The sequence below is a fragment of the Diplodia corticola genome, assembly GCF_001883845.1.
Source record: "Diplodia corticola strain CBS 112549 chromosome Unknown scaffold47, whole genome shotgun sequence".
Taxonomy (NCBI): domain Eukaryota; kingdom Fungi; phylum Ascomycota; class Dothideomycetes; order Botryosphaeriales; family Botryosphaeriaceae; genus Diplodia; species Diplodia corticola.
In genome coordinates this window covers 215666-239923 of record NW_017971526.1, presented here as the reverse complement: position 1 = coordinate 239923, position 24258 = coordinate 215666, and the positions used below count along the sequence as shown (strand labels likewise).

The window sequence follows — 24258 nt, the reverse complement described above, 5'->3', positions numbered from 1 at the left end:
GGGAGCCGCTGATGTCATGAAAGCGGAGATACCGCCGGGTCCAGGGTGCAGTCGGGCTCACGAGCCCGGTTTTTTCTTGCGGTGTTGGTGTTTTAGAGTTCTGATCTCTGTTCCCGTTCCCCCCGGCAACAGTGTTTCCAGCAATCTGGCCAGACGATTTGGACCTATCTACCCCGAGTCAGTTCCGCTCAAAGTGCGGGCACGCAACCGGCTTGTGTGAAGCACTGGCTGAAAATCTGCCGGCGCAGCCCACAGAAGCTGTTTCTTGCATCTGCCTGGCTCTTCCCACGATGCTCGGCGATCGGAATGCAGGGTCCTACCGATCGGCTGGTCCGCCTCAGCCGCGTGGTTACGGCGTGCCGGCAGCCTTCAAACCGAACGTTACCCGCCTGCTCCCGGCCTTCCACGAAGTCAAAAATTGTCTCATGATGTTGTAGTGTGGTACTTGCATTATTCCATTCTCTGCCCTGTTTGACTGAACACTGAGCCTGTTTCCAGTCTCTTATGTCATTCCCGTCTGTGCGACCGTTGCAACCATTACGGAAACTTCCACTGAAAGACGTAGAACAGCGAAGAGCCCGTTCTTTGATGACCACCGCACGGGAGTCATGTGATATCATATACCGATCAGCCAATGTAATATAGCATCCGAATATGAACGTGAGATTCCCTTATTATCACATTTCTCAAGGGAACTTCCGTCTCCACAGGATATAACGACGGCTGAAGCCGAACATTCATCTCAGCCCCCATTTTCCATTTCCCATCGCTAATACTCTTCACGAGCATGCTAATTGCGCCCTTGGAGCGGATGTGCATCTATTGAATTTTCCTTTCGGTCCTAGGGGCTCGCCGTCAAGATCCAGACTACCTCACCGCAAGACTCCAGGTTGAGCCAAGGCGGTTGAAAAAGGGAAAGCGAACAGAGCACTACATCTAGCGCTGTGGGGACGCTGATCCTCTTCCGTCCGCGCGTTAGCCACCAAGCGATAGGCTTGTACTATGTACAGCTGGGTTGGATCAAGCACTCGGAGGAGTCAGGGCTTTGCGCTGGGTGTAGCTAGTCCCAAGAGTCAAACACAGGGCTCAACCTGCCGTAGCAATGAGCTCTTATCTTGCCGTTTGCGAAGTGATAAGAGTGCGCAGCTCGAGCGAATGCGTCCACGGGCGGCATCAGAACGCGTTTCTGTTGTTTGCTTGAAGATCAACAATCTTGCCTGACGTTGGAGCCAGCCCGACTAGAGGTACTTTATGGACAGGGCGTTGCATAGATCACACATGACGGTGGCCATTGAGGTGGGTGAGGGAGAAAAATAAGTTACGTCGTTCTTCTATGGGTATGCAAGACATCTGATCTCGAGGTATTCCTGCGTCTCCAACACGTCTAAATCGCATCTTTTCTACAACCTTGCCTTGACCTTCTCCCACAATGCCGGTTTGGCCAGATTTGACGGACCGTCGTAGATATCGCGCTCCACAGCGCGCACATTGATCTAAACAACAACAGTCAGCGGCGTCTCCACGAGTCAGTCAGTGGACAGCGAATCGAACTTACATGCTGCATCCCCAGATCCTCCACCTTCTCCACACCAAGTAATCTCATCGCCGTCTCCGTCTCCGCCTTCAGGACTGTTTCCATTTCGTCAGCAAAAGCACTTCTCGAGACACACACAGAAGGGGGGGGGGCAACTCACTCTCCAACATCCTCGCGACGCCCTCGGTGCCGCCGGCGCCGAGCCCGTACAGGGCCGCACGCCCGACGCCCACGGCCTTCGCGCCCAGACACAACGCCTTCACGACGTCGGTGCCGCGCTTGATGCCGCCGTCGACCCACACCTCGACCTTGTCGAAGACCTCGGGGCAGTACTTGCGGATCTCGAGCAGCGTGTGCACGGGGGGCGGGGCCGTGTCCATGGCGCGGCCGCCGTGGTTGGACAGGATGATGGCCTTGACCTGCGGCGCGTGCAGCGCCGCCAGGTACGCGTCCTCGTGCGTCTGGATGCCCTTGAGGACGAGCGGGAGTTTCGTGTGCTGCGCGAGCCACGGCAGCGTCGTCTTCCACGTGAGGTCGGCGGCGGTGCCCTGGAAGAGGGACTTGCCGATGCCGCCGCTCTCTTCCTTCTTTTTTTGTGGCGCCGGGGTGCTGGCGGAGCCTTGCTGGACCGACGACCGCACGGGCAGGTTGGCGCCGACGTTTTTGCTGCGCTCGTCCTGCTCGCGCTTGCCCGGGACGGGCGCGTCGAGCGTGAGGCAGACGAACTTGTACTGCGGCAGCTTCGCGATGCGGGCGAGCATGGCCTCGCTCTTCTTGCGCTCCGTCTGCACGTACAGCTGCCAGCCGAAGGCCTGGTCGGGCGGGGCGTCGGCCACGATCTGCTCCGGCGTCATGGACGCGTTGTTGGACACGAGCTGCAGGGCGCCGAAGCGGGCGCAGGCCTGGGCGATGCCCCGCTCGCCGTCCGGGTGGGCGAGGCGCGCCATGGCGGCGGGGGAGACGTACAGCGGGATGCCGACCTTGTGGGTGCCGTGCAGCAGCGTCGTCGACGTGTCGCAGGGGGTGCAGTCGACGAAGATGCGCGGCCGCATGAGGATCTGGCGGTAGACGGTGTTGTTGTGCGTCTTGGACGCCAGGTCGTCGCTGGCCGAGTAGTAGTAGGCCCAGCCCTTGGCGCTGATCTGCTTCGTCGCCGCCGCCTCGATGTCGTCCAGGTTGAGCAGCGACTCCAGGTCTGGTGGGCCCTCGGGCTCCGTCGACGCCGGGTCGCCGCCTACGGCTGCGGCCTTGGCTGCTTGTTGTTCGGCGGCTGGTGCGGTCTCGGTCTTGGGCAGGGTCGATTCGTCGAATTTGCCTAGCTTGGCTTCGGCGGGGAGGCTCTCGTCGAGGATGCCTGGAGGGTGGATCGGGTCGTACTCTTCGGTTGCGTCGGTGCCGGCAAGTTGCAGGATGATCTTCGAGCCGCCAGGGTGCTCCCCGAGGAAAGAGGTGACGTCGTAAACATGGCCGTACAGAACCACCCAACAGCTCTCGGGGGTGTTGTGCTTGGACACTGCGTGTCGGGGAGCGGCGTCAGCGTCGGGACGATCTGGTGGTGAGGTCTGGGGCCTGATACATACCCTCGTCGTAACTGAACACCTTCGCCATGGTTACAATGCTCCCTGATGCTTCTGTACAGCGAAAAAATGCGAATTGGAGGAGAGCAGTAAGTAATCGACTGGAAAAGAAGGCGGGGAGAGTCAGCGCGGAGAGTAGAAATGCGGAGAGAGGCGGTGGTGGGCCGTGGGGATTGACTCGGCGAACGACAAAGCCATTGCGTCGATTGGAGAATGGGGAGCGGATCGGCTGTGACGCAGCAGGAGTGGGATATAGCTTCCGACTGGCTTGCGCTCGCGCCCGCAACACCTCCGCAAAACTGCAGCGCCCCCGGCGACTGACGTCGGCGTTTGAAATCCGAGCAACGCGACTTGCGCGTTCGCGTTGCGGGGAAGCTCGGCTCGACCTGCTCCATTTCCGACGGTGCGATCAACTTTTTCCCGTCCACACACACCCAGCCTCCTGCCTTGTCGTCACTCAATCCCCGGACCGCAAGCCGACAATACTCCCGCCACCGCCATGCAGCGGCCTCGCAACCGCCAGGGCCGCCCGACACAGCAGCAGACCGCCGACAGAGGGAGAGGTCGTGGTGGCCGAGGACGAGGCGGCCCCGGGCGCGGTGGCCGATACAACTCCAATGCCCCGTCCAGCGTCCCCAACACACATCAGGTCGTCGCTGGCGCACACGTTTCCATCGTCCTCAAAGTCGATCAGCCCACTGGCCGCCAGGTGCAGGGAACCGTTGCGGATGTGCTAACCAGCGGCAATCACCCCCATGGCATCAAGGTGCGCCTTGTGGATGGCCGCGTTGGTCGCGTGCAGCGCATGGCCACCGAAAACGAGGCAAGAGCCGGGTCTGCCGGATTGAGCAACCTGGGGAGGAACGGCGAAGCCAGTGGCGGCATCCACCAGGGTGTGACAACTACCACGCAGCCACCCAGCTCGAGATTCGACATGAGGTACCGCGACATACGGGAAGAGGAGGAGATGGAGCGCCCGCCTGCTGGCTACAGCCTGGCCGATTTGTTGCCGCCGGACCACCCCCTACAGGAGCAGCATGACGTGCATGATGAACCGGCGGCCTTCAGCTCAGCGCCGCAGGTGGTGTGCCCGGTGTGTCAGGATTTTGAAGGCGATGAGATGGCCGTGGCGCACCACGTCAATTCCCATTTTGACTGATGATTGGCTCTCGTTGTTTATATTCTTGCTACAGAGATCCTTCGCTCATCCGCCAATACCTCCCCCGACGTCTATTCTCGGCGCGTCGCCCATCTCCTCCCTCATCGCCTGCTTCACGATTGCACCGCACATTTTCGCGTACGGATTGGTCCTGACAGCCATCTCTTTCGCCGTCTTGTCACCGTACCGACCTCCGAGAAAGAATTCCCGACTCGCCATCTCCTCTAGGCTGTCCTTGTCCCTCCCTCTGACCTCCTTTGGTCCAGTATGCAAGGTTGCTTCACCAGCTGCCTTGGCCGCCTTGAGTAGCAGGTAACCTCGATGCGTATGTGCTATAGCCAGCAGCCGTGCCTGGAGTGATGACAGTGGGTCTTGTGGTGATGCAGGTGATGCGAGCTCAATCGCTCTTGAGAGGTCCGCAAGCAACGCCTCGGTCGTCTCGACGTTCTCATCCTCGAACATTCTGTCTTCGTCCTCGATCCGTAACCGCATCGCCTGCGCCCGGTTTGCGTAGGTGGACGCGTAGTTGGGGTGTTGCTCGATGAGCTCATTGAGCGCTCGTATCGCGGCATTGGCGTCTTCGAGCGACGGTTTCTGGGTGTTGAGCAGGAGAATGGCTGTGCGCTCAGCCGCTTGCAAAGTCGGAAGAAGCGAGTCGGCTATGTGCGGTAGGGTTTGTGGTGGCTGTGGTGCTATCTTGATGGAGGCTGAGGACGAAGATTCACGGTCAAAGAGAGCAGAGAGCACCTTGGCGTCGTTGGACGAGAGCGTGGGGATTGGAGAAACCATGTTGACTCGGTGTGCTGCAACTGACGGGTGTATGGGAAGCGAAAGGTAGGCGCGGCTTGTGGAGGGGCAGGTCAAGCCAGGGAGCAGATTAAAAATAATGGCCCCACGACTTGCGGCACATGGACGCCTCCCTACGCCGCGGATCCCCGCGCTGGCGGCTTACCCTCAGAATCCTATGCTGGCCTCCTGATTAGCGATCCGTGGAAAGCCTATTTGCAGGTGGTCTTTGTTCAGGCGTGTCAGGTTGGCCCGCCGCAAGCCGAGCGCCACGGCCGTCTTGGCGGGGTTTTCCTGAGATATCCGTGGATCAGCTCCGTCATCCCCTGAATATCCGCCAAAGTCCGCGCTATCCAAGCTCCCACACCTCCCCAGCTTGCAAGGCTCGTGCAGCGGCACAAAGCGGTCCACGACGGTTCTTGCGGCGCTGACCGGTACGTCAGCAAACGGCAATGAGGGGATTAGCAATGCGGCACAAGCGCTGGACTTGGCTAATATATGAACTGGAGGCCGACTACCGGGAGCCGTGGTTCTCTCATTCTGTATCTCAACCGCGGCGCTGCAGGCTCAGGTATTTAGCAATCTTACAGAACAACTTCTCGACGGCATTCCCAGTGCTGTTTCTCTGAGGGAACTTGGGAAATCCACAGGCCTCGTCTCTGTCATCTTTACACAAGCAGCCATGGCACCGATCGCTGTTTCGCCACCACAATCACCATCCACACAGCCCGTCGCCGACGAGGCCTCGCTACAATCCTACCGTGGCTACCACCACGTGCACTGGTGGGTAGGCAATGCGAAGCAAGCCGCTACTTACTATGTGACGCGCATGGGCTTTGAGCGCGTCGCGTACAAGGGCCTCGAGACCAAGTCCCGCGCCGTGGCCTCGCACGTCGTGCGCAACGGCGGCGTGACCTTCGTACTCAGCAGTCCGCTACGCAGCCTCGAAGCGGTCGAGAAGGGTGCCGAGTTCAGCGAGGAGGAGAAGGCGTCGGTGCGGGAGATGCACGCGCACATGGAGAAGCACGGCGATGCCGTCAAGGGTATGCCTTATCTCCGCCCCCAACTCCACCTCCATCCCGTGGCGTCTCAAAGACAAGGCTAACAGACTCGCTGCAGACGTCGCCTTCGAAGTCGACTCGGTCGACGGTGTCTACGAATCCGCCGTCGCGGCCGGCGCCGCCGTCGTGAGCGCGCCGCACACGCAGTCCTCAGGCTCCGACGGCGCCGTCCGCCTCGCCACCATCAGGACGTACGGCGACACGACGCACACGCTGATCCAGAAGCTCGACTACACCGGCACCTTCCTGCCGGGCTACCGCGCCGAGACGACCATCGACCCCGTGTCCCGCTTCCTGCCGAAGATCGAGCTCGAAGCCATCGACCACTGCGTCGGGAACCAGGATTGGGACGAGATGGAGGGCGCGTGCGAGTACTACGAGCGCATGCTCGGCTTCCACCGCTTCTGGAGCGTCGACGACAAGGACATTTGCACGTGAGTGACTTTTTTTTTTTCTCTCTCTCTCCCTCGTTCCACCGCAGAAATCCTCAACACAACACACACATACTGACTGAAAGAAAAATCAGCGAGTACTCGGCCCTCAAATCCATCGTCATGTCCTCGCCCAACGACGTGGTCAAGATGCCCATCAACGAGCCGGCGCACGGCAAGAAGCAGTCGCAGATCGAAGAGTACATCGCGTTCAACTCGGGCGCGGGCGTGCAGCACATCGCGCTGCGCACCGACGACATCCTGGCCGCCATCACCAACCTCAAGGCCCGCGGCGTCGAGTTCATCAAGGTCCCCGACACCTACTACGCCGCCATGCGCGAGCGCCTCGCCCGCACCGCGAAAGCAAACCGCTGGCAGCTGCAGGAGGACTTTGACCGCATCCAGGCCCTCGACGTGCTGATCGACTTTGACGAGGGCGGCTACCTGCTGCAGCTGTTTACGAAGCATTTGATGGACCGCCCGACGGTGTTCGTCGAGATTATTCAGAGGAGGAATTTTGAGGGGTTTGGGGCGGGGAACTTCAAGAGCTTGTTTGAGGCGATTGAGAGGGAGCAGGAGTTGAGAGGGAACTTGGTGTGAGTGTGATGGAATGATGATGCCGCAAGAAGGTTTGTGTCTTTTTTTTGGTATGCGGTCGTATTTGGCATGGGTAGCGGGAGTTTGTGTGAGTGTTTTATGACAGACTGTTCTATATCGAATTTAAGCTTCTGTAGCAATGAAGCTTACCGGATCATCCCATGCGGAGCTGGGAACGAGTCGAACAGAGATGTTGGGCAGTGACGACACCTCCGAGTGGAAATAATAGTGAGGCTTGCTATTGGCCTGGACGTGGCCGCCGTGGACGTTGCGCGACTTGTCTCCTGCGAGGATCTCGACAAACGCGATATCGTGGTGCTAGTACCCATCCGCTCTCCATCCTCGAGCATTACTAATCGACAACAGATCTACATCACCACGGACATCAACTAGGGCGGGACGCAGGGCTAGGCCAATCAAGCCATCGATCAGTGCATCCAGCTAGATGACCCATGGTAAATCTCTCTTTCCCAGCTGTGTCAGGTGTTTTGTATTCTGGGGGCTGCCAGCTGTCGAGGTACCAATCAATCTCCTCGTTCGGCCCGGACTCGGGCACGGCTGCGGTGCTCCCTGAGAATCGTGCTGAAGTCCAAGGAATCACGTGACGTAATATTAAGAAGAAGGATTGCTTATTGAACTAACTACAGGTGATCATGTCAATATATACCCAGAAGTGAAGCTTGAACCCGTGATATGACATCATCGGTACACGATACTTCAACAAATCGCGATTGCGGCAACCCGGCTACACGATCTTCTATCCCGGCGAGGCAGGCTTCTCCTTAGCCCGAGATACTCGACGTGTGGGGGGTTGCCGTCATGCTAGAGTGACCTTGGGCGTATCGGGTGGAATGACTGGATTGGAAGCTTCCGTGTCAAGCAGGTGGAGGTGGTGAACGGTCGGCAATGCATCAAACATACATTTCCTGGAGTGACCTGCCGGAGCTGCTGCAATAGCTGTCAGCGGAGCGGAATCGACTGCTGTCCCGATGGCCAAAGCTGTTGAGGGACGAATTTCATCGGCGATGTCTTTGGATAGGGAAAATTGACCCCCGTAGCTGCAGACGGATGAGCACACCGTAAGAGGATTATGGCAAGCTCTACTTGAGTAATTCAGATCCTGAAATCCCTTCCATGATTGTAGTAATCTTTAATATCAGATGAAGGCGGCAAGGCCCATGTTGCTTGTGTAAACTTTGGACCCTTCATTTGGTGGCCCAATGTCTGGGACCTCCAGGTGACCGTGAGCTGAATCTCTCCCGGCAGCAGCGACAATAGTGACATAAGCCTTACCACAGATCAGGCCCATCTTTTGGATTTGCAGGGGGAATTTCCGGCTGTTCTGCTGACGATTATCTATCAACCCATAGATCACGGGAGCCCAAGCTGAGTCATTCTTCATGAGTCAAGCTTTAGGCTGCAGAAAAATTGTTGGCTTCGCTGTCTGCCCAGACAGGTAGTGTGGTGTAGCGTGCAAAGCTGTGGACGCTCGTTGTTTTGTACCCGCTGACAAGGCAGCCATTCCGGAACATTCGGACGTCGTTCTTGGAGGGATTGGAAGCCGCTACCATTGCGGAATACCCATTCAGATGATGCAGTAGTCGACTGAAGCTGTGATTTCCTCATAGAAGGCCGCCTCAACGAGATTGGGTTTGAGTACAATCCTTGAGCAAGCAGGGCTCAAGGGAACATGTTACAGTGAAGAACTATGTTGCAACCGACGTCTATGAGGTAGGCGTCAGCGTGATATTGACGTCACTTACTATAGGGCAAGGCGCGATGAGCCTTGTAGTAACCTGAAACATGAGGCTCAAGCATTGTGGTACGTCTGCCGCCCGCTCCTGTGAATAGTGAATCAGTCGATGATATAATGTGCTTTGTCCCTACCAAGGGTCTCCGGGAAGCTTGTTTGGCATATGCATCGGGTTACATTGTCAACACTTACTGTCAACGACAAGTCTACTATCTTCAATATCCTGAATGTGTAACAACGGGATCTAAGATTGATTCGCTAAACTTACAGAGACAATCCAAGCAATCACAGCATCGACAAATTCCGGTGTACGGCGCCCGTTGATACTCAAACTATGTACTGTGCACGGAAAGGGAATGCTTGGCCTTGGCTCCACTTGGAAAAAAAAATGTCATGTTGATCCCCGAATCGATGCCGGTCTTTCGCCGTCCAGTATAGGTGGCCAAGGCAAGGCGGTCAACAACCGAACATGTTTGTTTGTCTTTGCTTGTTTCAACCCAACAATCAAGCAAAGATCCAGGTTTCTGTGAAACAAGCAAGCAAAGATGGAGGGCTGCCATCTTTGCAAAGATCTTTGTAAACAAACAAAGATGCTGACCCTCTGCCTACCAAGCAAGCAAAGATCGAGCCTCATCTTTATTTGTCTTTGATTGTTGGCCATCTTGGGCCAAGGGTTCAAGGTTCGGGGCTCGAGATTTGCGCCGTCATCGCGTTCAGCCCAAGGTGGTCAACAACCAAACATGTTTGTTTGTCTTTGCTGGTTTCAACCCAAAAGTCAAGCCAAGATCGAGGATTCTGTGGAAGAAACAAGCAAAGACGGAGGGCCGAGAACTTTGCAAACAGCCAAAGATCTCTGTAGCAGCCAAATATGTTTGCAAACAAACAAAGATGCTGACCCTCTGCCTACCAAACAAAAGATCGAGCCTAATCCTTTGCTTGTCGTTGATTGTTGACCACCTTGAGCCGAACTGGCCGGGCCCGTTCGGCCTTGCCGGCTATCTGGCTTTCTGTAGCCAACAGACAAGATTCCGGAACAAACCCCCCTTTACTTAGAGTCAGCCATCACATAGATCTTCCGATATCCTTCTAGATACGCTTACTCTTTGCGACAATAGTCCATTGCTCTCTGCAAGTTCCCTCGAGAAGGCCAGGTCGAACGGTGGGTCCGGGTCGGCCAAAACCCAAAAATTGCTTTGCTCCTTCGTTTCGGATCCCTCCAGCTTCCATTCCAATGCTACTGTTCCCAGCACTCCCAAACCAATATCATTTAAACGTAGCGTGCACGGCTGACGGTTGATGTCCGCCTGCAACGCCGTCACTGTCTCGTGGCTTATGAGATTGTAATTTTGGCTGTTTCTGGCAACAGTCGCTATTCTTAATCTTGTGGACTCTCCGGAGAAGATCTGGATGCGGCGGCTTTGTGGTTTGTACTGAACATACGGTGATAGTGTTAGCCTCGCAATTCTGACAGACGTTTCATGCAGGAAGGGGTTATAAGTACATACACATGACTGTAACCGGAGGGAGCGAGAGACGGACATTCTGTACTAATAAAGGCACTCGGTCGCTGACAGTAGATCGAGTTTCCAAACGGCCTTATCCGATATTGTCGAGGACACCGAACTGATGATATGACTGAGTCTTTATCACAGAACCTGCTTTCTGTGGAACCCAAGCGTAAGCGATGCAAGGCTGTGGCTGATTCTGATGCATATCTGACCCCAATTGGGGCAATGCATCGAGTGATTGGGCCAACAGCCGCGGGAAGCCTCGGCAGCGTATTTCCTCGCAACTGGCCAAGACTTGCAGCAATTTCTCCCAACGATATATGTGATTCGCCTTCGTCTATAAATGGCTCCAGGGCTGTGCTGACCACACAGATCCTATATTCCAGGCCACCCAGCCTACTTCCTGCAAGCCTACGTATGAGAAAGCTGTGTTGCCACATTTTCGGGCGGGCCTGTTGCACCAATAAATGCAGTACGTCCTTACGCGAGTTCCAATAGGCCAACATGTCATCCGAATCTTACCGCCGACATTTTATGACGAGAATCCCCCGCGTGATGTGTCTTTTTAGGGAATGTGGTAGGCGATGTTATATCGTGTGGTCACACAGCATGTTTATTAATGCTTTGCAATCTGGCTATCAAAGAGCAGTGGTCAGCATCGGGATACCCAACGTAGTTGCTTCTGCATATGCTGTGAGTTGTTGCCGCTATAAAAACAAAGTCCATCCCTTAGTCCTCACTGACTTTGGAGCATCTCAACTACTTGCTACCCAAGCTCTCTCTGGGTCAGATATGTACAGGATCTACAAGCATGCTCCTGAAGATGGGAGTGGCTTCAATCAGCTGTTCTGTATTCCACCATTGTGGCTTGGAGGTGCACATGGAAGCCTACACAAGAAAATGCAGCCCAGCCACCAAATGCACGTCGGCGGTACGCCCGTCGCGATTGCAGGGGTGCCATTCTGCGAGCTCTACAGGATGGGTCAAAACGTCAAAAGCCACTGGAGGAAGCCTGAAAGCCCCTCCGAGTCGTTACAGCGAGCATGCTGCAGCCTCAGGCCCTCTGCATGCGTGCAGGTAAGCGCCTTCTGGTTTGAATTTCATCGTACAAACATCGCAAGGCTAGACTTGCCTGACGGCGTACTTAAAGATACTTGCGTAGGCCTTGTTCGTACCGGGTGAACTGTGTGTGTGTTTGTGTGTGTGGTGTCAGGCTTCTTTTGCTACATCTTCATCCTATCAATTTTTCGGCGAGAGGGGTATGACATGTTGGGACTTCTTGCCCCATTGTCTCCATCCGAGCCAATACTTCCCCTTACCAGGAGTATGGAAGCCAATCCAGACCTCGAACTCCATCACCTGTCACTTCCCAATCCTGAGCGAGGAGGAAGACCAGATACCACTGCACCTGCCAATGCTAAAGCAACCACATCGACCGACAACATACATCGGGAGGCCCCCTTCATCCGTCCAGATCTGAAGACTCCTCCAAGCCAAGTACCACAAGCAGCTCCAAACTCAGCACACGATGATACTGCACTGCTCCCAGCTGGAGTAGCGAGACGCGCATCACAACCGTCTGCAGATCCGAGAGCATCGCCTGACGTAGAAGCAGTCAGACCGCCCTTACCACCACCGCCGCCATTGGCTGGTGCTGGTGGTAGTAACAACGACCCACCGGCCGGCTACCCCAGCCTCGCTGTGCATATGGCCAGCATGCCTCAAGCATCCATCTTCCGCAGCTTCACCACACTCAACATCTTGAACCTACTATACATGCAAGCGGAACTGGTAAGCCTCGAGGACGAGCTGCGCCGGTACCGGCTGGACGACGCGAACGCGGACTCGGGCACGAACGGCGAGCACAAGAGCGCCAAGGATAGGCGGAAGTACGCCACAGACTGGGCGTTCCTGAGACGTTCAACGTCCGCGGAAGACTTGAGGGAGGCGCAAGCGGAAAGAGAGGCGCAGGGGTTGCAGGGGTCGCGAGCGAGCGCGCACTTGCTCCAGTGGCGTACTATGGAGGACATACGGGAGAGGTTGCGGAGATACAGTAAGTGAACAGGCGGAGACGAAGGAGGTCCCAGGCACGGTATCTATATAACTTGGAGTCACTTCTGTTATGTCGCTTTTGTGTCTTCACTTGATATGATGGCGAAAGTGCTGACACATACCTCCGGTTCTTCCCAACAGATGAAGCCATCGTCCAAACGATGAAAATCCTATCCGCCAGTGAACCAAGCCAGCACGACCTCCGAGACGTACAAGAATACCTACGATCTGAAGAGATGTTGGCCGGAGGAGGACTGACGGGCAAGGATCGCACCGTCTGGGGCTGCTTGGTGAAAAATTCCCAGTGTCAACCCTCCGAAGATCTCATCACCCTCCTCCCACGTCCTGAATCCGACCATCTGACCAAGTTCGTCATCAACAAAGTCGTCGCAAATCTGCAAAACAGGAGGAAACAGTGGCGGTGGTTACGAAAAATGGAAGGTGCCAACGGGATTGCGATGCTCGACGACAAAACAATATACCGGTGGACGTTCATGTTGACAAGTGGGCTTGCGTCGATGCTGCCCGTGGTTTCGATGGTGGCGCTTCAGCAGGTTGAGGCTACGAGTGTGCGTGGGCTCAGTTTGGGGCTCATCGCGCTTTTCAACTTCGTTCTTGCGGTGCTACTAACGTGGTTCACATCCGTCAGGCGGGTGGAGGTGTTTGCAGTCTCAGCGGCTTTTGCAGCAGTAAATGTTGTCTTCGTCACGAAGTCGTCGTGATTGTGAAAAGATCGAAAAAAGAAAAGGAGGGCGTCCAGTGCACATATCACTGTTGCTTGATACATGCGATAGTCCTTGTAGGAATAGTTTCGTTGATATATGGGTTTTAAATCATCATGAATCCAATGACCTCCAAAGCAAATCTACACCAGACCCCAACATGCGGCCATATGGCATATGCATTTATAGGCTATTTATGGCGGCCTATCAGAATCGCCCGCGCCGCCGGCGCTCTTGAATATCCTGCTCGGCATGGTCAACAGCGGCCGTCTCTCGCTGGCACAGGAAGGCCTTCTCGATGGTGGCATCTATTCGGACGTTAGCTCTTTTTTTTTTGGCAGTAGATATGAAATTCGCTGCTCGCCATCAGGAATATCGGGGAGCGTCCGACGCAGGCCCTTGCGGGAAAGTTTCAGAGGCCTGCGGACTCGACGGTCGAGACGGTGCGCGACGGTGAATTCACGGGTAATGAATAACTCGTGCGGGAAGGCCTCTACGCCCGGGCCGAGGACCCAGAAATCGACGTTTTCGGTATCTTTATTGACAGTATGGATGCGTTTATTCAGGCAGTGCTTGTCGGTGAAGGCGAGGTTGGCTGACATGCGTCCGGAGACAGACAGGGTCCATGTTTCATGGCCGATTTTGATGCGAACATTTCCAGCGGCTGCGTCGACAGCTCCTAGTTTTTCCAACGGTCGAGCAGCCCCGACTTTGAACAGCACAACGTTGCTGAGGTTGTTGTTGGAGTCGGGGTTGGGAGAGTCGATGACTTCTACATGCTCGTCTCTGCGGCAGAAGTGAGCAGTGGCCTCGGTGGATGTAATAGTCTCCGCGTTGTAGCCAATGCTAGCGATGCGGCGGGAGTCGTCCTTAAGCTTCAGGGTTATCAGCGATTTGATATGCTCAAGCCGTAGACCAACATTGATTTACCCCGGCTTTCTTGGCCAACAAATCCATAACCCTTGTCACAATCGCACCCTTGTGTTTGCCAGAAAGGCCCTTGCCTGACTTCTGGGAGTCAGGACCAGTCAGAGAAGATGCGGCGGGCATGGTAGGCGGGGATGGGGCGCTATCGTGTCGTTGAAGTGAAGGTGCTTGGTTGCGGGACTTGGCCTGGATGGAAGCAAGCATGATCAGCACTCAACAAGACTCAGGTAAGACGGATGCAGTCGGCGGCTCCAGGGGAGTTGGGCCAAATGGGAACTGGAGCACGTACGTCCAGTGTGTGTTGGCGAGCGAGGGCGGCGGCGCGCGGGCGATGACTGCTAAGGCTTGCCAAAGAAAGGACGAGCAAGAATGACAACGGTCCGGAAGCAACGCGTAGCGAGTGTGCAGTGTTGGCGGCACATTAGCGACGGCGGCGGGCGTGGTTGAAGGAGAGGATTCGGTGCGTGGTGTGGGAAGGAATAACCAGTAATGACACGGTGACGAGCGCGAGCTATTGCTGCGCCCCCAGCCTTACCCCACCGCCACCGTTTCCAACCAGCAACGCGCACACGCATATTCCGAAGCGCGTGCTGGCTCGAAGTAGTGCTAAGAGGCTTTCAGAGCTTGGGCGCTTCCATGGCGTCTTTCGTCAGGGACGTCATGGAATAATTGTTCCCCCTCCCCTCCCCCCTCTTTCTGCAGAGCGCCGTGCCTCGTGGGATCTGGTGTGCATAGAGGCTGAGTCCCAGGAGCTGAAGCGTTTAGCAGCAGCAGCCGCGCCGTGCCCATTGGCCAGCACGCGGCATAAAGCATAAAGCACTGCTCGAATGCTGTGAGGCGGGAAAGGTGTGGGCTCAGTAATTGCGCATGCAGCTGGCGGGGCTGACTCTGTGCGACGCATCATCCAACGCAGTAGTGCCTCTCTTCCGCTTCAACTTCATCAAGTGCTTCTCATCGAGGGAGCCTGCAACCCAAAGCGCACCGCACCTCCACCTTGTCCTCATCCGCTGCGACATGATGCTCGATAGCAGGCCACCTACAGCGTCCCACACCCCCAAACCCAAGCTCTTTTGGTCTTCGCACGGATCCAGATGAACAACGAGAGGAGAGATTGATAGGAAAAGCTTGGACCGACAGAAAGAAGGAAGGGCATCTTGATACAGATACAAACCACAGCGCTGCGCATGAGTGTGGGAGGCTTTTCGCACAACGAGGGTGAACGGGATATAAGCAGTCCTCGTATGGAAAATCCTACGCGACGCGCGGGCGAACACGCGTCTGCTGTCCATGCTGACGCTGACTGCCCAATTGTCAGGCTTCGGGTTATGCGTCTCTCAAATGTGCAATCGGGGGGTTGTGATGCGCCGGTCAACCTCTGTCCCCTGAACCGGAGCCGGGCGCCGCATGCAGGCTGTGATTCGGCATCATTCAGCTTTCGATGGCTTGCTGGTGCACAACCGATGAAGACAGCGGAGCATGGGACAGGAGGAGAGGTTTGAATTGAGGTGGTTGGCGAGGGAGCCACTCAGAGCTTGCGGAGGGGCTCCCAGACACGCTATTAGGTAGGCGTGTGTGCGCCATCTCGGCAAGCAAAAAGATCAGTCACTCGTACGCCCTTGCAGACTGTAGTCCAACCAACTGCTTTGGGAGCCAGCCACCCTGAGTTCCGGTACAGAGTTCCGTTACACCAACTCAACTCCCAATGTTTCACATCTCGCACGATCGAGACTGTCTAAAGCCACCAAGACAATTTTATCTGCGTTACCAAGCTAACTACCTACCAGAAACCTGAACGGGTGTAGTCTGCTCCGTTGGGCCGGACTACATCTCTCCAATGTCCGGGCCGGATCGAGCCGGAGCCAGCACCGATATTCCACCTAACCTACGAGACGCCAAAACGGAAAGGCGGCCCACCAGCTCCACAAAACAAATACGCAAAAGAAAGATAGCACGTACAACAGCCGGGATTCCCCAATGGTCACCCACTTGAGTACTAATCGGCCGGTTCGCAGCTTGAGTACGGCTGAGCGGACGGGAAGCCCTATATTCTGCGACCTATGGTCGTACGTGGCGGCTGAAGTTGCAGGAAAACTTTATGTAGCAAATAATAGTCTTGCTGAGCGCAACTTGACTGCCTCAGCGTTTCAGCCCCCACTGTTTTCAGCTTCTCCACAAAGTCCATCACTCCGCAGTCTTCGTTGCGAGCGCCTTTGAAACCTTGTCGTGTCTATCCCCGATATCCTTACGGCCGGCGCGTCCCTGTTTTGGTTTATTCGTAATCGTTTTTGCATCGTTCAGCTCCGGCTGGCTGTTCATTCTCGGTGTTACAGCGAGGCTGAGGTGAGTGAGCCCCAAACAGGCCATCGCGCCGCAACACTGACGCGGTTCAGCAGCTGCGCCATCAGCCATGGGAGACATACCGGCCTATGAATATACACCTCTGGCAACGGGAAGCCAGATACGCTTGCTCAAATTGCTCCCTGGTGCCCACTTCGCTGATATCGAGGTGCAAATATTTACGTCGGATCTACACTCATCAGAATGCGAGGCAGCAACGCAGAACACGCCCAACGATGAGACCGAGAGACTGGACCCAGCCAGAAACGAGTCGACGGACAAGTCAAAACCACCAGAATCACCCAACAGGATACAGAGCGAGGGAGATGAGAACAAGAACACTGCTGGAGAGGTTTTGGGAGATGAGTCGACAGATGGAGACACCCACAATGTCAAGTCAGCGGGTCCGGACACCTCCGAGCCCAGGCCCGTGAAGTCCAAGGGCCCTATGCATGAGTATGACGCTCTATCATACACTTGGGGCACAAAGACCAACAAAACCGCCATCCTCGTCAAAGGGGATGAGGCCGACGACACAAAATCTTTCCTGGTTACCCGGAACCTCGCTATTGCGCTTCGGTATTTGCGACACACGGAAAACGCTAAAATCCTCTGGATCGATGCTCTGTGTATCAACCAAACAGACGACGAAGAGAAGTCCCGCCAAGTGTCCATGATGACCCAGATCTACAGGAATGCAACCCAGGTCAAGGTTTGGTTGGGACCGGCGGCTGACGACAGCGACATGGCTATGAAGCAACTGAAGACCAAGAACAGCACCATAGACTCAATAACCGCGGAAAACCGTCAGCTCCGCCGGGCTCTCGAAAGCCTTGCTCGACGTGAATACTGGACACGAGTGTGGGTTGTGCAGGAAATATTTGTCGGATCCGAGGTTAAGATCATCTGTGGCACCTCCGAGGCCGACTGGAACTCTGCAGTAGAAGCATTCGACTCACTCCTGGACGCACGCAAGGAGCTACTCGAGCCATACGTGCCACTTCCGCCACCACGCATTCTTGATCCAAGCAGGGTAAATTTGTCAGATAAGACGTTGCGCTTGGATACCCGCCCCTTGACGACGATCAGCACTCTTGACTTCAACCGATGGTCATCTATAGACAGGAGAGGACCGGATTGGTTGCTCGAAATGTTGCTAAACCTTCGTCATCTCGGGGCCACGGATCCAAGGGACAAGATTTTCAGTATGCTCGGTCTTCTACCGCCACAAGCCGTCCTCAGCGGCAAAGGATACCATCTCCGCGTGGATTATGGACAAAGCTTCCTAGACGTGTCAATACAATTCCTCAAGTATTGCATCTTTGCTCCACGTCAAAAAATCGAATATCATTGGTTTCGTCGGTTACGGCAAATGGGAACATTGAACGTCATTTGCGCAAGCCAACCGGATGGTGACCCGACGTTTCCGACCTGGCTCCCTGATTTCTCCAGAGACAATGGAATGTATCGTTGGCCCCGCCTCGAGGATCTAGGTGGATTCTTGCCAGCCAACCCCGAAATCTCCCTTGACAGCCGCATACTTTCTGTTCGTGCTGTCAAAATCGCAGACGTCGTGGCAGCAACCGGCAGCAAGGATGATTGCCTGGCAACCGACGACCTGAGCCTCCTTGCTCGCTTGCAGCAATCCATCGAGCAGTTTTCAAATTATTTTTCGTTTAAGCAGTCGAGACAGTTTTGGTTTACTCTCGTTCTCGGCGATTACCAGGGAAAATTGCTCTGCGAGTATATTTCCCATACCACTGACAGCTTCGAGCAAGCGCTGAATACAATCGTGTCCAACGTACTTTCCGAGGACGGGAGTTCCACCTCGGACGAATGGTTTACGTCTTCCCGCACATTTCTAGATGCTTTCAGACGGCTAGCGTATCGCAGGCGCTTCGCAATCTTGAAAATGCCAACGGACCTGCAACCGAAATGGGGGGCAACAAGCCAATTGGAAGGCTCTAATGGAGTTCTGGCGATGGTCCCCCAGGATGGAAGAGTAGGCGACGAACTATACCGGCTCGGAGACTGCGACTATCTGGTTCTCTTACGACGTGTGGCCAACCAAGTCCCTTGTTTCAACTTTGTTGGACCGTGCTATATTAAGGCGCCACCATTATCCTGGATAGGTGATGTTCCGGATGGTAGCGAGGAATATATCGCAATTTACTAGAGAAATTGGAGCAACTAAAGGTTTCAATATCGAGCAACAGACGACTTCTGAGCTCTCGTGGAGCCCAAAGCACCGCCCGAGAAAGATGATCAAGCTGAGCAGAGAGACACTCTCGTTCGACATTTGTTGAGGGCAGAATAGAACCCGATCGGCTTGGCGAGATGACTTTAATCCCTCATAGTCATTGGATTTGATAAATCTTAGTCTTGGTCACCACCTTCATTGATACCAGTCCCTTCCGATCTTTGTCGCGATCCTGTATATCCATTCACCATGACCACCAGCCCAAGGCACGGCAAGCAATCCATCACCACCTGCTGCTACAGCTTACAAGCCGATCTCCACCGCGGGGCCCCCATACATCTCCTCAATGACCCCACGATGCCCCTCCCCGCTCGCCCTCCTCACCACCGTCCCCTTCGGCGCCCTCACCAAGCTCCCCGGCCGCACGACCCTCACCATCTCCCTCGCGACCCTCGCCCACTCCTCCGCCACGCCCTCGTTCGCCCTCCTCACCGCCGGCCACGCCACCTCCTCCACGAACCGCTCCTCCGCCTCCGCCCCCGTCCCCAGCTCCGCGACCGGCTCCACCAGCACACCCGGCCGCGCCCTCCCGTTCCCGACGACCATGCAGTGCGCGACTGCACCACCGCCACTTCTCCCTCCTCCTCCTTCTGTCCCTCCTGTCCCTGCCCCTCCTGCCCCTCCTCCCCCCTCCGACCCGCCCTCACCATTATCAGCATCACCACCACCATCACCAGCAGCCGACGCCCTCACGACCGCCGCCTCCCACGCGCCCGGAAAGAAGCGGCGGCCGCACGCGAGGGTGACGGCGTCGTCGACGCGGCCGAGGAAGCGCCACAGGCCGGCGCGGGCTTTCGCGGGGAGCGGGTGCGGGGTGAAGAGGTCGCGGGAGCGCCATGCTGCCGTCGGGGTGGCAGCACCGGACGAGGACGAGGATGATGGATCAGCAGGAGGGTGAGGGGCATCAGGGGGAGAAGGGAAGAGCCATGCGTTGCCGCGGTGGGCGAGGACGGCGGGGTCGGTGGTTGGGGGGAAGGTTAGTTCGTGGGGGGTGGTGCATGTGCGTGACGGTGAGGTTTGGTTTTGGTTTTGGTCCGCGGGGGAGGACGGAGAAGTGCAGGGGTCGAGGACGGCGCCGATGCAGGGGTCGAATTTCATGTAGGGCCAGTCGTCGGGGTGGGGCGGGAGGGTGGGGATGAGGCCGGTTTCGGTGGAGCCGACTTGAAGGAGGGAGGGGTGTCAGCTTGTGGGGGTTTTTTCTTTTTTTTCTTAGGGGGGACGATTGAAAGGGTACGAGGCATGGGGTGGGACATACAAAACGTCTTGATGACTGTATGCTTGCTCAAGTCATCCCCCACCCACGGCGGCAGCGGCGCGCCGGCAAACGAGATGAATTGCATCTCGCGCAGCTTCTCGGGCCCGCCAGGGCTCACGCGCATGACCTGCTCAATCGTCAAGGTGCTGGAGAACATCAGGTCGATCTTCTTGCGGTGCATGATGGCCACGAGCGTCTCGCCGAGAGCAAGGGTAGGCGGCGGAATGACGATAGTAGCCTCGAAGTAGACGGGGATGGTCATCATGGTGTAGACGCCGCCGAGGTGGAAGGGCGGGAAGGGCCCGAGGAAGGTGCGCCGCGCGAACCAGGCGAATGAGCCGTCTTTGTAGCCGGGCGTGGGCGGCACGGGTTCTTTGACTGTGCTGAAGAAGCCGAAGTTCATCGTCATGGGCTTGGGGAGGCCTGTCGTGCCCGAGGTGTGGATCACCACGACCGGATCCCACTTTGCTTCTTCAAACGTCTTCTCGTATGGATACGGCTTGGTCGAATCGGCCATCAAGCACTCCTCCAGAGACGCGATTTGGACGACCTCGACCGCGCGGGGAGCTGCTGTGCTCGACAGCGTCTTTGCAACCTGCTCCATTGGCGGGGCGTAGAAGATCCTCTGACATGTCGTGGATTCTATGATGGACTTGCTGGCTTCGAAGCTGTTCAAGGGAGAAATGAAGAGTGTCTAGAGTGCGGCATCAGCGACTGATCCCAACGTTGTAGGCTCCGAAGAATCAAACGTACCTTGAACCCGCACTTGATGGCCGCGTAAAAGAAAATCGCGTAGCGCAAGTCTGATGATCCGACATATGCAACAGTGCCGAAGTCTTCACTTCTACCCCATCCGTTGTGAAGCCACCAAGCAAGAACATCTATGGCCCGAAGAAGCTCACCGACTGTGACGTTGCGGAAGCCATCCGACAGATCTGCTGAGAGAGCGTAAGAGGCATAGATTCTGTCCGGTTCCTCTTTTGCCTGTTTTTGTAAAGCCTCCAGCAAGGTCAACATCTTGTTCGGTCGTGCGATGGTAGAGAGCCTCTATCGCTCCGATAGAAAGCTCGAGAGTGCGTTGCTCTGTTCTTAAGTAGTGACTATCGATCCATAGAGATACGACATGACCAACCTCGTTGTATACAGGCATGGAATCCTGCTGCTAGTGCTTAGGTCATATCGGCCCGTGTGAGTGACCTGGTCAGCGCAAATAGCCGCCATCGTCCCCGGCAAAGCCACAACTTACAGTTGGAGAACCCCGCCTCTCGCAGGCATGTTTGTTGCAGACAGTGAAGGAAACATACTCGCAGTCAAAGGAGCCTTGCTCTAGAAAGCTTATGGAGAAATAAATGAATAACGAATGCAGGGAGGAATACTGAAAGTCAGCGGCAGTTGTGTCTATTTTAAGAAAGGAAACCATAAGCGACTTCTGCAGATCATTACCCGTATAGATAGTTTCCGCGCGGGGCTTAGGGTAACCATGCAAGGGTACGGGAAGAAAGGAGTATCAAGGTGTGTTAAAGGAAGAAAGATGTTGTCTTATCATTTTCTATCGCTTTAACCTTACTCTACGCTCTTGACGTAGCTGTAAAATTTGAAAAGCGAAATTTTGAAAAGAGCACTGACCAGCGGCCTTTCTCCTGGCGGACATGAAGGAAGTCCTGTCGAAGGACCCATGCAGTATCGCTTCAGCAACAGGGCATTCGGCATCGATATTGGCCACGCTTGGGTACTGCTCGACCATATCACAGCTGCAATCAGCACGGCTGAGCACTGTTATGATGTCACTTGCGCTTTGAATACCGAAGCGTCGTGCTGCACAGGTCTGCACAGTGTGCCGTAACAGCCAGCGCTTAGTCGCCAAGCTTGGCGATCAGGAAGCAAGAAGTGAGGCTGAAGGGCTACCCAGCCACTGTTCCAGAGTCTCTCCGCCAAGGGTAACGTCCAGGATGTTCGTACATAGCCTACCATGATGCAGCTCAGATGAAAGATCGGCCAGTGGCGCGCGTGGCGTGGTACCATCCCACGGCCGCATCAGGATGCCGCAAGCGACGAAAGAGGCATATTTTCTGGAGGGCGCGCTCGGCACCGTGCGCCGTTGGCTGCAAGGATGCCACTCTCGCTTGGCAGGCCTGCAAAACGCGGATCTGCCAGCCGATTGAACCGCCAATTTTGCTTTTTCTTCCCCGCCGACGCCCAACGCACGTCGTACTATTACAGACCGGCGAGGGAGTAGTGTCACGTGTGGTCAGATGGGTACTAAACGTTAGCGCGCTCCACCTGGACAAGGTTGAAAACCAGGCTTTGTCAAATGAGATAGCCAATGAACTATCTCGAATACCCTGGAAGCGATGATTTACGTTAGCACGACGCTAATGTTTGCATCCTCTCTGTCGGAGGCATGAGTAATGTAGGACCGAACAGATGGCGGTACGGCGGAGGTGAGCAGATGCCGATGGCTGCTACAAAAATGATATCCCCGATCTATCGCAACTCGACCAAATCAGTACTCGTAGCAGTTCTGCGAGACGTGCTGCTTTATGAGTGTTTTAAGACGTGCGAGCGCGCGCTGTCACACTTCTTAAGCAAACCGTGTATGCTCGACACATCGGTCAACGACCTATAACTCACTTTTCGCATACCATCTGGCTTCCCCCTCGCTATCTCGTCCCTTCACCCTTCGGTACACGATCTCTTGACGACCTGTCGGATATACCGAACGATGCAACGCATTCTGAGACGCTCACTCCCATCGGTAAGTCACGACTGCGCAAGCACACACATCCGGGCCATCCAGTTATTGAGTAACCGATAAAGAAAGCTTCGAGCGGCACATTCGAATCGTTCAAATGCCTGCAGACGGCAACGAGGGGCTTTCCAAGCCCGTCCTCGCCCTCTTCGCCGCCGACAACGCGGCAAACATCATTAGCGGCTCTCTTGTTCGCAACGACTCGCTCGGCCCCGTGCAATGGTACCCCACGATTCGACAGATTGTCGCCCGTACATCCAATGGAGAGGCGCGGCCGCTGGAGATAGTTGGCGAGCTCAACGCTCGTTGGTATGGCATGAACAAGGATTTCAAGGATCAGCAAATCTTCTTCTCTCCAATGCTTTACTGCACTCGCTTCTTGATAGCATCGAATGAGTTGACAGCACATTGCGATGTTATCTTTGATCTGAAGACAGTGCATGATCTCGATTTGCTCAGCCGACGGGTCTAAGGGTCTTGGGCTGAATCCAGCAAGTTCTGGAGATGGTATGCTGTCTGGAATATACCCTCGGTCAACCGTATCTTTCTCGCCTCCGATCCATGATTGGCTTTTGCAGTACTTTTTGCGCCGACGTGTTGTTGTTGTTGTTTGTGATGGGTGGCCACGACTTTTCCCGGGCTTGAACGCCAGGCAAGATAACTTGGTTATCTCGAGTCAGTCCACGAAATAAGTTATGCTGGGACTCCCCTAGACTTGGAGCCCTATTTCCCCGAGAATTGGCGATGGATGCCTGTGGTGGTAAGTGCAAAGGACTGCAGGTAGAGATAAGAAAGAGGAGAAGAGGGGCCCGAGCAAGGCTGAGGCGTTGCGGTGCGTTGGTATGGTGAACGGGCTAGCGGCGGGCGGTACGAGAGGAGGCGCGGGGGCCTGAGCAAGGCTGAGACGTTGCGGCGCGTTGCGGTGCGTTAGGTGATGGATAGGTCGGGGGTGAGAGGGAGCGCCGGGGCCTCATGAACGTCCCAGCCACTCCACAGCGCCTGGAGACTGGGAAAGGATGGATGAGATGACAACACGGTGGGTCCAGGAGAAACCCCCAGTGATGAGGAAAGTGTAGCAGTAATCAGGACCGGGCGGAGCGCCGGCAATATGCGGCCAGCTGGCAGCGGGGCGGGCAGCTTGGGCAGCGGCAGCGGTGGTGGAATGCAAGAGCAGAAAGCACGTCGGTTGAACAGCCCGCGCCCGCTGGAGCGGCAAGGTTTGACGGGCGCTGGCGGCACGGGGTGGTGCACGGGGACGTGCTTGCTGACGGGCGCAGTTTCAAATGGCCGCTTTTTCTCCCCCCCCCTGCCATGAGCGATCGACGGCCGGGCGGTTTTACTACGGTATGCTTCCAATTCCCAGCGAAGCTGGAGTGGATAGTGGGCGCGGCGATGCGGCGGAGAGGCCGGGGATCGGATCGGACCCAAGGCGGCTCGTGGTAGTAACGAAGAAAGGCGGGCGTCCGAAGGAGGGGTCACTCCACGCCGCTCTTGACCTACATGGAGTATGAAGATTCTCTTGGCAGCAGATACAGGATGGCCAATGCGGC

At 55.8% G+C, this 24258-nt stretch overlaps 9 protein-coding genes across 9 annotated transcripts; 5 read left to right on the top strand and 4 right to left on the bottom strand.

Moving 5' to 3' along the window:
• Window positions 1–1400: 1400 nt before the first annotated feature.
• Window positions 1401–3142, bottom strand: BKCO1_4700077 (mitochondrial cytochrome b2; the record flags this gene model as incomplete). Its single annotated transcript, XM_020276432.1, has 4 exons — window positions 1401–1493; window positions 1556–1629; window positions 1695–3047; window positions 3115–3142. 4 exons carry the CDS (start codon window positions 3140–3142, stop codon window positions 1401–1403), a joined length of 1548 nt encoding a protein of 515 aa, XP_020127813.1.
• Window positions 3143–3610: 468 nt separating this feature from the next.
• BKCO1_4700076 (mfs multidrug transporter) lies at window positions 3611–4270 on the top strand (the record flags this gene model as incomplete). Its single annotated transcript, XM_020276431.1, has 1 exon — window positions 3611–4270. One exon carries the CDS (start codon window positions 3611–3613, stop codon window positions 4268–4270), a length of 660 nt encoding a protein of 219 aa, XP_020127790.1.
• A 45-nt stretch (window positions 4271–4315) lies between these two features.
• BKCO1_4700075 (uncharacterized protein) lies at window positions 4316–5059 on the bottom strand (the record flags this gene model as incomplete). The annotated part of the gene is made up of 1 exon (XM_020276430.1): window positions 4316–5059. The coding sequence occupies one exon, from the start codon at window positions 5057–5059 to the stop codon at window positions 4316–4318; it is 744 nt and encodes a 247-aa protein (XP_020127814.1).
• Window positions 5060–5738: 679 nt separating this feature from the next.
• Window positions 5739–7148, top strand: BKCO1_4700074 (4-hydroxyphenylpyruvate dioxygenase; the record flags this gene model as incomplete). The annotated part of the gene is made up of 3 exons (XM_020276429.1): window positions 5739–6099; window positions 6176–6551; window positions 6644–7148. The coding sequence occupies 3 exons, from the start codon at window positions 5739–5741 to the stop codon at window positions 7146–7148; spliced, it is 1242 nt and encodes a 413-aa protein (XP_020127815.1).
• A 4584-nt stretch (window positions 7149–11732) lies between these two features.
• Window positions 11733–13180, top strand: BKCO1_4700073 (uncharacterized protein; the record flags this gene model as incomplete). Its single annotated transcript, XM_020276428.1, has 2 exons — window positions 11733–12459; window positions 12600–13180. The coding sequence occupies 2 exons, from the start codon at window positions 11733–11735 to the stop codon at window positions 13178–13180; spliced, it is 1308 nt and encodes a 435-aa protein (XP_020127809.1).
• Window positions 13181–13488: 308 nt separating this feature from the next.
• On the bottom strand, window positions 13489–14230 carry BKCO1_4700072 (uncharacterized protein; the record flags this gene model as incomplete). Its single annotated transcript, XM_020276427.1, has 2 exons — window positions 13489–14055; window positions 14111–14230. 2 exons carry the CDS (start codon window positions 14228–14230, stop codon window positions 13489–13491), a joined length of 687 nt encoding a protein of 228 aa, XP_020127810.1.
• A 2284-nt stretch (window positions 14231–16514) lies between these two features.
• On the top strand, window positions 16515–18620 carry BKCO1_4700071 (het domain protein; the record flags this gene model as incomplete). The annotated part of the gene is made up of 1 exon (XM_020276426.1): window positions 16515–18620. The coding sequence occupies one exon, from the start codon at window positions 16515–16517 to the stop codon at window positions 18618–18620; it is 2106 nt and encodes a 701-aa protein (XP_020127811.1).
• Window positions 18621–18947: 327 nt separating this feature from the next.
• Window positions 18948–20976, bottom strand: BKCO1_4700070 (nrps-like enzyme; the record flags this gene model as incomplete). The annotated part of the gene is made up of 3 exons (XM_020276425.1): window positions 18948–19864; window positions 19960–20653; window positions 20713–20976. The coding sequence occupies 3 exons, from the start codon at window positions 20974–20976 to the stop codon at window positions 18948–18950; spliced, it is 1875 nt and encodes a 624-aa protein (XP_020127812.1).
• A 1832-nt stretch (window positions 20977–22808) lies between these two features.
• On the top strand, window positions 22809–23180 carry BKCO1_4700069 (uncharacterized protein; the record flags this gene model as incomplete). Its single annotated transcript, XM_020276423.1, has 1 exon — window positions 22809–23180. The coding sequence occupies one exon, from the start codon at window positions 22809–22811 to the stop codon at window positions 23178–23180; it is 372 nt and encodes a 123-aa protein (XP_020127768.1).
• Between the last annotated feature and the right edge of the window lie 1078 nt (window positions 23181–24258).